A 13,268-nucleotide genomic window follows, 5' to 3' on the forward strand; every position below is an offset into this window, starting at 1 on the left:
TGAGGATGTCAGAGGAGTCTTAGAAACAAAAGGCAAAAGGAGAAGCAAACAGACATGTGTAGAAGGACAGATCTGAACATGTCCCTTTTGTTGGTCACTGGCACGTTCAGTTTTATGGCCTTAAAACTGAAAGAACTTTTGGCATATCTGAAAGCAGCGATACTTTTTGAAAACTGAAGTTTGCCTGTTTATGCTATTATCTGAACCCCTGGGGACCCTTCAGCTTTCAGTGGAGTAAAACATGATACCAAGTACATGTGCAATTTAAATCTCACCAGACAGCTGTAGTAGCTGTGCAATCCGCCATGAGTGTAAGGTTTCACTTAGGGGCTTGAGCTGGATTAACAGCTTGCCACTACCTCCGATGGGGAGAGCCTCTTCCTTCCTCCCATCCACCCATGCTCAGCGTGTGTCCTCAGCCAGCTCTCTGATCATCTGATCAGATAGTAAACCGGTTTAAATCAGTAAAAAAGAGCAGAAAACCAACCTGGTCCAAAAAAAAAAAAAAAAAAAAAAAAAAGAAGAAGAAGAAGAAAGAAAGAAAAAAAAGGAAAGTATTTGTTCCTGGGTTTAACCAGGTCATCTTGTGAACAAATGAGCAGTACTGGCAGAGAGGAGGAGCAAGAGCCCCTCCTCGCCCCTCAACAGATTATACCTTTCTATGGGGAAAATAACCACATGAGGTTACAGGGTGCATGGAGAAACAGGATGAAAACTGCAAAAGTCCCAGATGAGATGTTTCTACGAGCAGCTGGAAGGAAGAGGGGAGGGTACAGCTGCAGTTGCTTCTTCACAAAATGAGAGCATGGATTTATTTGGAGGCTGTTGCTCTCAGGAGTCACCTAGGGGATACTAGGTAAGAGCTAGCATAAGAGCTCTCCCCAGCAGACAAACCTTTGAGCCTAATGTAGAGTATTTCCATCCTCAATGATGGAGTCTTTGGGCCTGAGCGTCCTGGAAACTTAGTGTACAATGAGGGAGGAATGAATTTATTTTCTGGATAGTAGGCACAAACTCTTTCTTTAAAGAGGAATCTTTAAATTTTGTATTAGATAGTTGATGAAGGATCAGCTATTGAATCCTCTGTATCAGCTACTACCAGCAAACCTTAGCAACTTATTTTGCTAACCAGTAAAGAAGGCAGGTTTAGCCTCTTCTGAGTGAATGTCTTTGATTTCACAACTCACAAAGCATTTACTGTAAAGACACTCAGCAGAATTTACAGTTCCTTTCTAGATTAGTATTCATAGATGTATTTCGTTAAATCTAGAAAGGTAGACAAGTTCAAAACTAGTTTTTGGAACCTTGTGAGTAATGACATACTGTAAAAGATGGTCTAGTCAAAAAGTGAGTGTAAAGACACAAAGGTCAGATTAATAAGTAAGTAAATCAGACTTGAAGGTGACACTGTATTCTGCAATGCTTTTTAGAGTTTGGAATAGCTTTGGGCTACCTTATTTTGGTTATTTAAACAGAATTTCAGCACACTATTTCAGGTGAAATACAGTTGTTTCCTACACCTAGGCATCCTTTTGTGGTAAGGGAAATGTAGGTATGAATAAGTAATTTATCTTAATTTTTGTTTTCACTGACCATATCTTGGAAGAATCCCTTCAAGTTTCTTTCTTAAATGGGAATTCAACGAACAGATGGAACAAATTTCACAATAAGCACAATAACCACGTCAGGTGTTGTTGCACCTTTTACCTGACAAGTCAAAACTGTAAGACATGCTAAGTGGCCGCATTGCTGTAAAAAAGAAACAAAAACAACAAAAAGAAAATGATTCAGCTATTAGAAAAGCAAAAGGGTAATGAAAACAAAAGATTAACTCCACTTGAGACATTTTGGATTCTGTTGCCTAAATCCAAAATGTGCCAGACATACTATTGCTTTACTGCAGTAAAGCTCAAAGTCTGAAAACTACAGTAGCATAAACGGGACTTGCAAACAGAGCAATTATAAATGTATTTGTATAGTTATTGAATTCCAAAAATCTAATTCTACAAGTCAAATATCAAAACAAGAGGCAAGTATCTTAAAAATTGAATATTTTCAACTAAAATGCCATGAAAGAAAGAAAGGGAAGAGGGAAAAGAGAGAGAGGGAGAGAAGAGAAAGAGCTGGAAAAAAATTGAAAGTACAAAGCCACATTTCACACAAGTTTCAGTGACCTGAAATAAAGATATTTCTGATTTCTTAAGCATAATCTCCAATGATTATAATTAAACTAATAAAGAGAGACACTCAAGCTAAGCTTGAGCAGTAGTTTCCTTGAAGAGGATGGAAAAAAGGACCGAACACAGTGTGATCTGTGCTGATTCTTGTTCTTTTTAAAAACCTTAGGTGGACTTAGCCTTTAAAATGTATCCATAATATTATCCTCTTCTTTCTGGGCCTCTAACCATTTTATTCCTAGATAAGAAAGTGGTCAGATGTTCTTTATTTCTGGAAAGACCTGTCTGTATTTCCAATTAAACAGTGTAATTCAGGGAGCAGACACTCAAAATATTTCTCAACTGAAAAGAAAATTTCAGTGCACTAATCCAAATAAGCAGGCAAGCCCAGTGACAAGAATGTACAAGAATGCATCAAAACTGACATCGGCTTATCTGTCTTACTTGACAGGTGGTAAAAATGCAAGTTGGTAGGAAAGGGCCTGTCAGCCACACATACCACTGCATTAAAATATGTTTAAAAAAAGGTTGTGTTGGGACAAGTTTTGCTCATGAGAATAAATCTATGCAGTAAATGCAGTAGGTGGCTGACTCAGAGCCAAATTTGGGAATCAGAGTATTTTTCCTGTAGTTCATTAACTAGACAACATCAGCCACAGATAACAACTACAGAAACAATATCTAAATCCCTGTCCAAACTTATCATAAAGGCAAATACATTTTAAAGCATAGGGGTGTTTATCATCTAATGCTGAGTCCTAACTGAAGGTTGATAAAAAATGTACATGAAACAAAGTTTTCTCCAAGCTCCATTAGCTCAACTTCCTTGAGTCACAGATCCATGCTTTTAATTAAAAGGACATGTACCTGTTCGCATGTGTTGTGCAGAGCAGAAGGACAAAGCCTGTGGCTGCTGGGAAACACATGCCATAGGGTCCACCCATATCGCAGAGGAGGAACAGCAAGAGTACAGCCCCCCTCACCCCAACAGTCAAGTGCAGTTGTGCTCTTGACTGCTATAAACTGAGCAACAAGGAATAACTCTGGGACATGTGCAACGTACCTTATACTCCCAAATATTTCACTCTAACGCTCTTTTTTTTCTTCCTTTTATTAGCAACAAGTATTTCTGTCCAGATGGTGCAAGTGTCCCACATGGTGTTTCTACTTAGATTTATAATCCATAAACCTCATTACATGTTGTTACACTAAATTACATTCAGTGGTCATCTAAACTATATGGCAGATCTATTTGTACCATACTGAATGTCACTAGCATTACTCCATTCCCAATTCTGCACAAACACATTTTATTCTAAAAGGAACTTTGGACATAACAATCATTTCACTGTGAGAAAGAACAAAACCTCCTATTTCAACGTAAGAAAAAATTATCTTCAAGGCCTTAGCTCTTTTTTCTTCTTCATGCCAGCAGCAAATAAACACTGGGGAAACAAAACTTGCATGCATTCTCTTTTCCATCTCCAGTAATATGGCATTTAATCCAAACAATTCACTGGACTGAAGGGGAATTACTACAGTAGTAAAACTCAAAAATTTAATTCTTTAACAAAAAATGAAGAATTGGTAGAAGATAGGTATCCCTCATTGGAGGCTATGGCCTGAAATCAGTCCAGGAAGTCCTAAGCATTAATACTCCAGAATTTAACGTTGTTTTTAGAAACTGTTTACTAAATGGGTTTGATGTCATCTATATCAGTTAGAAATTTTAAAGATCTATTAGATCAAATTTGCTGACCCTGGGAGAACATGATAGTTCCCAGATGGAGAACATTTAGAATACTGAAGTTGAATGTTTGAAAGAAAAGTAAGAATCGTTCTACATTTTTACAAGTTTCCTACATTTGGAAAAATGTCTAGGCCTATTAGAAACATTAGTTGATACAGCAAGCATAAATTGAATCCAAACCAGAAACTGGAAGGCCCAAAGAAACAAATGTTCAAAACATCATGCTTTTAAAAATGCACCCCAGCATTCACCATACTCTACTGAGCACTTCAAAAACAATGCAACAAAGCAAGACTGATGAAATTGTTTTCCTCCGGAGACAATGGGTTGTCACAACCCACTTGAATCTGGACCAGTGCCTTTAAGCACATGTGGCAAGCACAAATATTTTGCAAAAAAAAGGAACAGGCAGTACATACATGGATTATTTCATGCTTTTTAGCCATAAAATGCTACTTTTGCTCTTCAAAAATCCAGCTAGCTCAGTTTTTCTGATATAGATAAATACCATGCTCAAAGAAATGTAAGTCACAATGTAAGACTATATTTGTCATGCTTTTGTCATCAGAACCATTCAACAAATGCACACTGGTCATCATTGGAAAGCATAGTATTTGTATAATTTCATAGTGGGTTGTTGAATATACACTGTAGAAATTAAATGCTTTGTAGTGCAAGTGTGAATTATTTGCCTACTGAAAATATATACAAATATATGTTCCATAACTTAGAAAATTAAGCAAAGGTTTAGATTCAAATAAAAGCAATAGATTCAGCAAACAAAATAAAAGGAGGTTTTAATTTAAAATAAGGAAGTTGATGCTAACAACAGGAAACAAAGAGAATAAAATAAACTAAAAACAGACATGTAAAGAATACTTGCAGATACGTAAGGAATATTGCACTGGGGAGAAGTAATTCCCATTCCATTCCAAGCAAATCTAACACTAACTGTCATGTGCAACAAGCAATATAATGCCATTAAAGTTATCCAATACTTACATTAAAAACTTGAAGGGAACCAAGCTGAACCATACAGTATTTTACTTTTAAATATAACTTAGCACAAAGATTGCACAGCCCTAGCAAAGCCTGTTCGTTCGTTCTTTTTCTGAAGGGATGAGAATAGTTTTAGCTTCTGTGACCTCTGCACAGACATCGCTAATGCTGCTGCTTCTTATGTGGGAATTTTTCTGTGGATGCTGCAGGTAAAAACCAGCAATGTGCTTACCCAGCCTGCTACGCCTTATCTCATCAGGCGAGACTGGACGTAACTTCCTCTCTGCCTTGATTTCCTCCAGTATCCTTTCATGAAGGCTGCGTGGCCGTGGTGGGGTTGGTTTCAGTTTTCTTGCCGAGGCCTTGGGATATAAAGATAATCATATTTACATAAAACAGGACTTCCTTGAAAGTAGATTTCACACTTTTTTGGAAAAAAGGTGGAACGTTGTGATATGACTTTACATGCGCTCAACTGTAAAACTCACATAAATTGGAAAGAGGATTGTATTTTTCCCCAATTCATCACGATTCCCCAGAGATAAAGTGCTGCTGGTAATAACAGCTATCAATTGGTAAGGTTACACGCTGTTCTTTTACGAGATTGCATTCTGTATACAGAAGACAATATTTCTGAAAGCCCATGTCAGAAAACACAATATTTAACATATTCCCTGGACAGAAACATGCTTTAAAAAGCCACATTTTTGTTAGGAGTGAAGCCCACTGGATTACATACAGGATTTAATGGAGGTCGCGATCGGATAAAATCCAGGATTATTTCATGGGCACTCTTTTTTAATCGAGGTGGAATGTCACCGTTGACCTGGAAAGGAGAAAGTGAAATATATATTTCCGTGTTTTGCATTCATACTCATGCAGATGATGAGATCAGTTAAAAACTCAAAACAACCCTGACAGAGCTTGCAGCATTCTGACACCTGCACCAGACGTAGAACCGCGCCAGCCCTGAGCAGAGCAACAATCCATATGCAGAGCACAGGCAAGCAAAAATGTAGATAACAGCTTTTCAGCTTTGCAGATAGCTGCAGAATAACCGTAACTGCAGCAGCTTTAATCAGCAATACTTAGGATTTTGAAATGATGAAATCAAATGTCAAGGCTGCAATCATGTCTATGGGAGAATGCAGACAAAGACTGTATCTTGCTTGGAGGACAAGTTGCCAACCAACACCATTTTTAAGAACAACTGTTTGAACCATGTCTCACTGCCAATCATTACAGAGTCTCTAATACTCTGTGCTTAGTCTCTGAGAGTAAGTGCATGGATTTGCTTAAAAAATCCACCTGTCAGGGTCAGTCTTCATTACAGCACCGTGCTCAAGCACACTGTCAGGGATGAGGGAGCATCCTGTGCCATACATCCTTCTGGCACCTTCTGTTACTACACAGTAGCTGGCTATCAGCCCTGTCCTCCGACTTAACAAAAATTCCCATGACACTATATATCTTAGACCTAGTGTCCCAAATTTCAGCACTTTTTTTTTTTAATTTTTCCTTTGACTTCTGTAAGGGTCAGTTGGCCCATTTTTCTTTGTGAGACTCTCTTCATACAAGCTCTGTAGCCAGAAAATACAGGTAAAGACACAGCTCTGGTTTGTCAAATCACATGCACTTTTGCTAACCAGAAGGAATGCTGCAGTCAGAAAAATGGGTTTAAATGCCCATAAGGTCACCTGAATATGATCCCTAATTGAGCTTCGCTAATGCCATGCAGCTCCTGTATAAGCTCTGCTCACCTCAGACATGCCCTGTGTCCAGGCTGAGGCAGAGCGACAGCCTCCCAGAGAAGATTCATCCCTTCCCTGATAAGGAAGTGGATGCAGAGTCCCTCCTGGGGAACGTTTCATTGCTTTCCCGGGGACTCTTTCTGGAGGTATCCCACCCCAGGCACGGTCCAAATTCTATTTGTTCCCCCACCTCCTTAGCTTCCATAGAGCAAACTTCATATAGCTTGGCAGACCTAGCTGCTAAACTCTGCAACATGCATCACCTTCCTAAAAATAGTGCAGAAAAATTAAAATTGAAAAGGTTTATATTAAACAGTGATTTGACATTTTATGATGAGGAGAATATTATTTTAGGTGGGCTGATTGATTTCTTCTGTTTAAAGACTGAGCAATTTTTTGAGGCCAGCATGCTTTGCAGGCTTGTTAATGAAATGAGAAGTCTCTCTTCCCCGAGCTACTGTTCATCAGATGTCAAAGTTGATAGCTGAAGCTGAGGGTTATTACCATCAGAACAGCCATTTTGTAAACTGATAATCTCCATTCCAGCCTTGGGGAACAACCCTCTGCATGACAATCGGAAATAAATAATACATGGCTCTGAGCCTTCCACCTCAGGGCACTCTACGCTCTGACTAATGCCACCAGGGTATAATTAGTATCAGTATTACCATTTGATCGGAAAAGGAGAAATGCAAGATTTGCTTAAGTGATTTTCCACAGGATACATGGGGAGCTGGTGGCCAAGCAAGTGGATGTTTTGCAGCCAACAAGCCAAGAGCAGGAGTGCCAGTGGCAAAACCTACCTTCTCATACTTGGTGCCCAAACAAGGTACTGATATGAAAGACACTGAAGGGAAGCTTTTATCCTCTCTGTCCACACTAGATCTATTTCTTTACTCAAACTAGCTCTCTCTGTAATGAGCATTTTCACAGGCATCTTTTCCTTTTAATTAATTAAAATTCATGGCTCTTGATTAAAGTCTAAATCAGAGATATACTGTACAGATGCAACCACGATACATGCAGGGGAAGAAAACCAACCAACAAAATGATATATATACTTTTTTGACATACCAGATTGGCCCCAACTGCAAACTAGTATTTAAATCAATACCTCAAAACACTGTAAAACTATCCAAAGTCTTGTTGTGTGTAAAACGGCTTTTGTACAGCAGTATGCATTAAAACTGGCAGTGTGAGGAAAGCATAACCAACGATTATAAAAATCAACCAGAAACTTAAAGATCTAAACAGCTAAAGCACAGAAAAATTAGCATGTAATCATCTACTCACTCACAACCTGCTACCATCACATTTTAATATATAAATACAGATTTGCAGTTTAAAAGATAACTGCAAATGGTATTTAGTAACTTTTGGCTGATGCCTGAGCTTTAAAAATGGTGATCCCAAACAAGAACTACACTGCACATGACTTTCACAAATACATCACTTGTCATTGACATTCAATTATCTCAGCTACTTATTTGCATCACTATAAAAGGTGACAGCATTAAGTAGGAGAGTGCTATCTCTAAATATAGGCAACATGAAACTGATATTGTTTTGTACTACCTAGAAATTTTCATTTAAATGAAATTGCATGGACACTGAAACAGACAGAGGGGGAACGCTACATCATCTCCAGAACAGCTCATGATAAAGTTCTGTTGTGAATTGAAGTATTGTAAGTAGATATATATTTGCCATCTTTCTTCATGCAGAGTGTAGTGCTTTTGTTAACATAGTTGTTACACAGCGCGTATTTGACACCACACAGCAAGCTCAAGCAGCAGTGTCCCAAGAATCAAGTGCTTCAGTACGTCACATCATAAGCCACTGTGTTCACACTGCTGTTGCTGCACATCTATTATAGATAGAAGTTTATGATACCAAATGATGACCATACTACTTACACAGAGTCAATCCTTCTTTGAACACCCCTAAAGCATGATTACGGAGTGTAAAGCTCGCTGCTCTACCTGGGATGACTCCTAAACTTCTGCAGAAACATGTAATGAAAGCAGACACTGAAAAAGGACAGTTCCCTGCTTAAAGCAGCTGAATACCACTCAGTAAAACTAAGTTACACTTTGTGCTTAAGAGGATGACAGACTCTACAATGCCCAGTTGGACAAAATGGTCAAAGACTTTTCCTCACGTTCTCTATGTCTAGTTTGAAACATCTGAAATCTCGCTTATGAAAATACTGTCCATGCACACCTGTTATTGCAATTAATGTAAGTACTGTAAGATGCTAAATACTGTAAATAAATAAATATTTTTTGTTAAAAATACCCAAACATCATTGCCCACAGGATTCTCAGATTGACATGCAGATTAATGGATATTTTTGATAATAATACCTTCAACCTATATGCCTAAATTCCCCTTCTGCAACATGGCCAAGCTAATACCACTACATCACAGGTATTTGTGAAGAGCTCGAGTATGAAGACAAGAGCACCGTTACCTATCAGGAATTTAACTGTTACGGAATGTAATGCTGAGTTTGGATACTACATAAAAGGTACCTTACAGCCATGCATCGAATAAGTAACATGAGAGTTACCAGTTACTGTTCAGTAAGCACTGCTCAAGAAATGTAGTGAATGGTGCACAGCTTGGAAGTGAGGGAGGTGGGCAGGAAAGAGAGCTAATTGTGAATCTACATGGAATTAAATGCTATAGCTTAACGCATATGCATAATAAAGAAAAATTAAGCCTGTAAGAGTAATTGAATTATTAAATTTCCCTGTTTCCAAGTGTTGACTCTACCAATGTTCACAATTTTTAACTTTCTGGGAGTGAGTGCTCCATAGGAGAAAAATGCTATTACATCTCTCCAGCAAGACATGCAAAGATTACAAAATGCCACGATGAAGGTTATCTTGTTCCCACAACAACCACAGAAACAAGGACTCTTGCATCGGAGAGATAGAGAGTTGACAAATTTGAAATTATTTTTGAATGTACTGAAATAGAAATGCCAATGTCACTAAAACTAATGAAACCAGTTATTTACAAGAGGCCCAGAATTTGACATTTTACATCTTCAAAACATTTTGAATATTTGCACTATGACAGAAGATGGATGAGAGCAGACAGCTCCAGTTATTGGCATCTGTTAACACTTTTGATAGTCTCAAACACCAAAATAGTTCCTAAGCAATGCGCCTAATAGCAACATCTGTTCCTTTCCTGATTTCTGCTCAGAGTACTTAGCAGTCAGGGACAGATCAAGCTACTCATTTAAACTAAGCATTATGCAAATAAAAAGAACAGTAAAGACTTAAGGTTGCACCTCATTTACTTAAAAAATTACTTAACCTCTTGTCATCATTAGTAGCATATGCATTTTCACAAGCCACCCAGTCTAAAAATGCTGCTTATCAATTTAAAGCAACAATTGCTCTTAATAAAAATTTTGCCAAACATCTGTTTTGACTGATAGAAAGAAACATAATCCATCTTTCTGAGGCTGCCTTAAAATTCAGATTTAGGATTCTTGTCCTTTTCTCCTCTTCTCAAGAACCATGACAGTTTTCTCTGATGGGAATACATTTAATCAGCTTTGACCCATGCCAGTCAGCTAAAAGATGCTGTATTTATGCAATCTAACTAAGCTTGTAATTCTACGTGAATCCTTCAGGCTCCACACACTTCATGTCAAACTGCACTCTTATTATTGTGCATAGTTTGCACATTCTTCAAGCAGATCCTGCAACAGAATCCAAGTTACTGAATTTAAGGCTTCTAATAAGAAAGAAGTTATTTTTCTAACACAATGTCATTAGCAGTTGTCAGACTAAGCCAGCAATTGCATCACAGACAGCTGTACTGTACCTGCAGCTGATTGTAATCCTAATTCATGTTTACGCCCAGAGGTCACTTTGGACAATCTACCTAGTAGACAAGATAGCAGGACAAAACCAAATGCTTGCAGGGATTTCATATACAGCGAGAGTCTGGATGAGCAGAGGAGCAACTGTGCCTCGAAGACCTACCATATAACGAAGAAGATCTCTTCTCAAGAGGCAGGAGCTTGCCCAGCAGATGAACTAAAGGCTAGTCTGACAAAAGCAAAATTAGATGACCTAGGGGTTCCCATTCAAACAAAACTACTATCCTGACTGCATAGAGTAATCAAGGTCCCGAGGGGACTGTTCCTCTTTTGCAGGGGACCGTATAAACACCTAGCATGGTTCTCCGAATTGTTAGCAGAAAGACAGATGACATGATTACTTGGGTACGTAGTTTACCCTATTGATTTAACATTTAAGTGACATCTGCTGCAGAAAATAAATACAATCTTATAGTTTAAATCCAGATCTTGATTAGGAAAGTACTTTCAGCTGATACATAAAAGGCATTTATATCTGTAACGGAACTCATTTATTTGCTCGCCATGTAGTAGTTCCAAATTTTTCCTCCTTTATTCTTTTTTCTAATGATCTCTGATGGTACAAACTACCCGCTTTCTGTCTGTCCTGTCTCTCCCCCCATCCCCATCTCTGAATTATTCTAGTGGAATCACGGCTTTCTCACTAACAAAGGTTTTGTGAGGTTTTGTCAGGAAAGCAAATACGTTTGAACACTGAATATTCTAAGACAATGCTTCCACTCTGACTAATAACAGGCAAAGTAAGTGCAAGGTATAAATATTGACATTGACCAAATACATGCCTCTGACAAAGAGGTTTAAAATGTCCTACTAGGGATAAGGAGCCCTTTAGATCTGTTGCTCACTTACCAGGAAGAACATCTTAATGTCAAACACAATATAAACCAAAAGGAAAGAAAGAACAGGGAGATACCAGTAAACATCAAATGGGTTCTGATAAAAAGAGTGTCTCAAGTCAATCTTACATGCACCTTTATGAGTATCTAGGAGGAGATCCGTGAACACTCTCCAGCTTGCTTTGGCATATTGTCTTGACTTGAAAGCAGCAATAGGATATGCTGAAAATAATTAAGCTTAACTACTACAAATTGAAGATGTAAAATTTTTATGTAGAGTATTCTTTGAAAATTCATAACAGATCAGTTTTCAAACACTGTAATATAGGTAGTACATAATATATTAATTTTTACATATAGTATTCCTTGAAAATTCATAGCAGATCATTGTAAGTTTTCAAACACTGTAATATGGGTAGTAGATAATGTAAGTTTTCAACCACTGTAGGTTTTCCTTTCCCGTCACAGTATCACACATGTAACAACGCAGTAGCACATTACATTCTGGAATTCCAAAAATTATGTTGTAACTCAAGATAAATGTTCTCCCCAATAAGAAAAGCCTAAAACAATCTCTCAGTGGAAAGCATGACAGGACTTTTGATATGACTCTCAAGGTTATCATAAAACCAACACAACTCATCTGTTCAAGCATATCATATGTAGTAGGTATGTCTGCCAGAATTTTAAATGCCTGCCATATGGAAAACAAAATACACAATGTTTGTTGGTTTCATGTTTTTCCCCTCAATGTACTATGTAAATTTAAGATGCCATATACAAACCATGAACATTACTACCTACATGAAATCATAATTTCAAGGTTCTCAGGAAAAAAAAGGAAAAAAAGAAGATGATGAAAAAGGAAAAAAACATTTCAGATTTGACAAATTCTAGTGATTCTCTTGACTTACCATGACCTTCCTTAAGGTATAGCGTTTGGATCTAATATCATCCATTAGCATTTCATAGGGTGTGAGCTGATATTCTATTGGGAGCGGGTTGTACTGACGCTCTTGAACTTTTTTAAGTTTAACACCATTCCGTAAATCTCGCATCACTTGTACCCAAAAACGAGCCTGAAGAGAAAAGAGAAATTTTATTTGATACCTTACCCTTGAATACCACATCAGATTAAAACAAAGTTGTTCATTCTCCTTTCAGGACACCACCAAATATGTACAGCTGTACTATTTTATTTTTAACACATCAACCAAAAGCCATTTTATCTGTGGTTATTTTATACAAGCCTATTTTTAACCCTCATGAACGTAACAAAACTTTGCTGCAACTCAGCAGGACTGCAGAGTCTCACCTCAAGTGATGTTCCTCTCCAAGATAATACAGAAAAAGGATTTGAAATTCTCCTACCATATTTCTGTATTTCCATTTCAAGTATACTGCAAGCATGTCAGGGAAGTTTCTAGACTTATAGCTAATACTATGTGAATTAAAACAGTGATTGAATCCAAAACTTTGTTTCCCTTAGGCCCAGAACTTTCTTGCAAAATTTTCCAGCAGTTGTTCTTCAAATAGAAATTTTGGAATGGACTCCAAATCCTAAGGTCTAGCAATATTCTCTCAGTACTCAACTTCCTTTTGCTCAGCCTGTAAGAGCACCACACACGAACACTTCCCTCTCATTTTCTGGGCAGAGAGAATGGCTGAAGAGAAGGAAGAACAGGTGGTGAACAGAAGATTGAGAGATTGAAATCAAGTACTTTTAAGAACTTCATAATATTCCTCTATGAAGTGGCAAGAATAGTAACCAGAAAGTAAAAAAAGCTATTTTCTGTTAAAAGTTTCTCTGTAACATTTTTCTTTTACCATTGGAGAAACTCAGCTGGTGGC

The 13,268-nt window shown here is 37.8% G+C and overlaps 1 protein-coding gene across 1 annotated transcript in view; it reads right to left on the reverse strand.

Moving 5' to 3' along the window:
* Positions 1–13,268, reverse strand: part of SPIRE1 (spire type actin nucleation factor 1) — a gene marked incomplete at both ends in the record, with an annotated part of 125,301 nt that overhangs the window by 18,396 nt on the left and 93,637 nt on the right. Inside the window, 3 exons of the mRNA XM_082014809.1 lie at positions 5,159–5,288; positions 5,666–5,752; positions 12,332–12,496. Of these exons, the coding sequence (XP_081870935.1) occupies positions 5,159–5,288; positions 5,666–5,752; positions 12,332–12,496 (382 nt within the window). The remainder of the gene's footprint in view (positions 1–5,158; positions 5,289–5,665; positions 5,753–12,331; positions 12,497–13,268) is intronic.

The sequence above is a fragment of the Phaethon aethereus genome, assembly GCF_964289735.1.
Source record: "Phaethon aethereus genome assembly, chromosome: 2".
NCBI lineage: Eukaryota > Metazoa > Chordata > Aves > Phaethontiformes > Phaethontidae > Phaethon > Phaethon aethereus.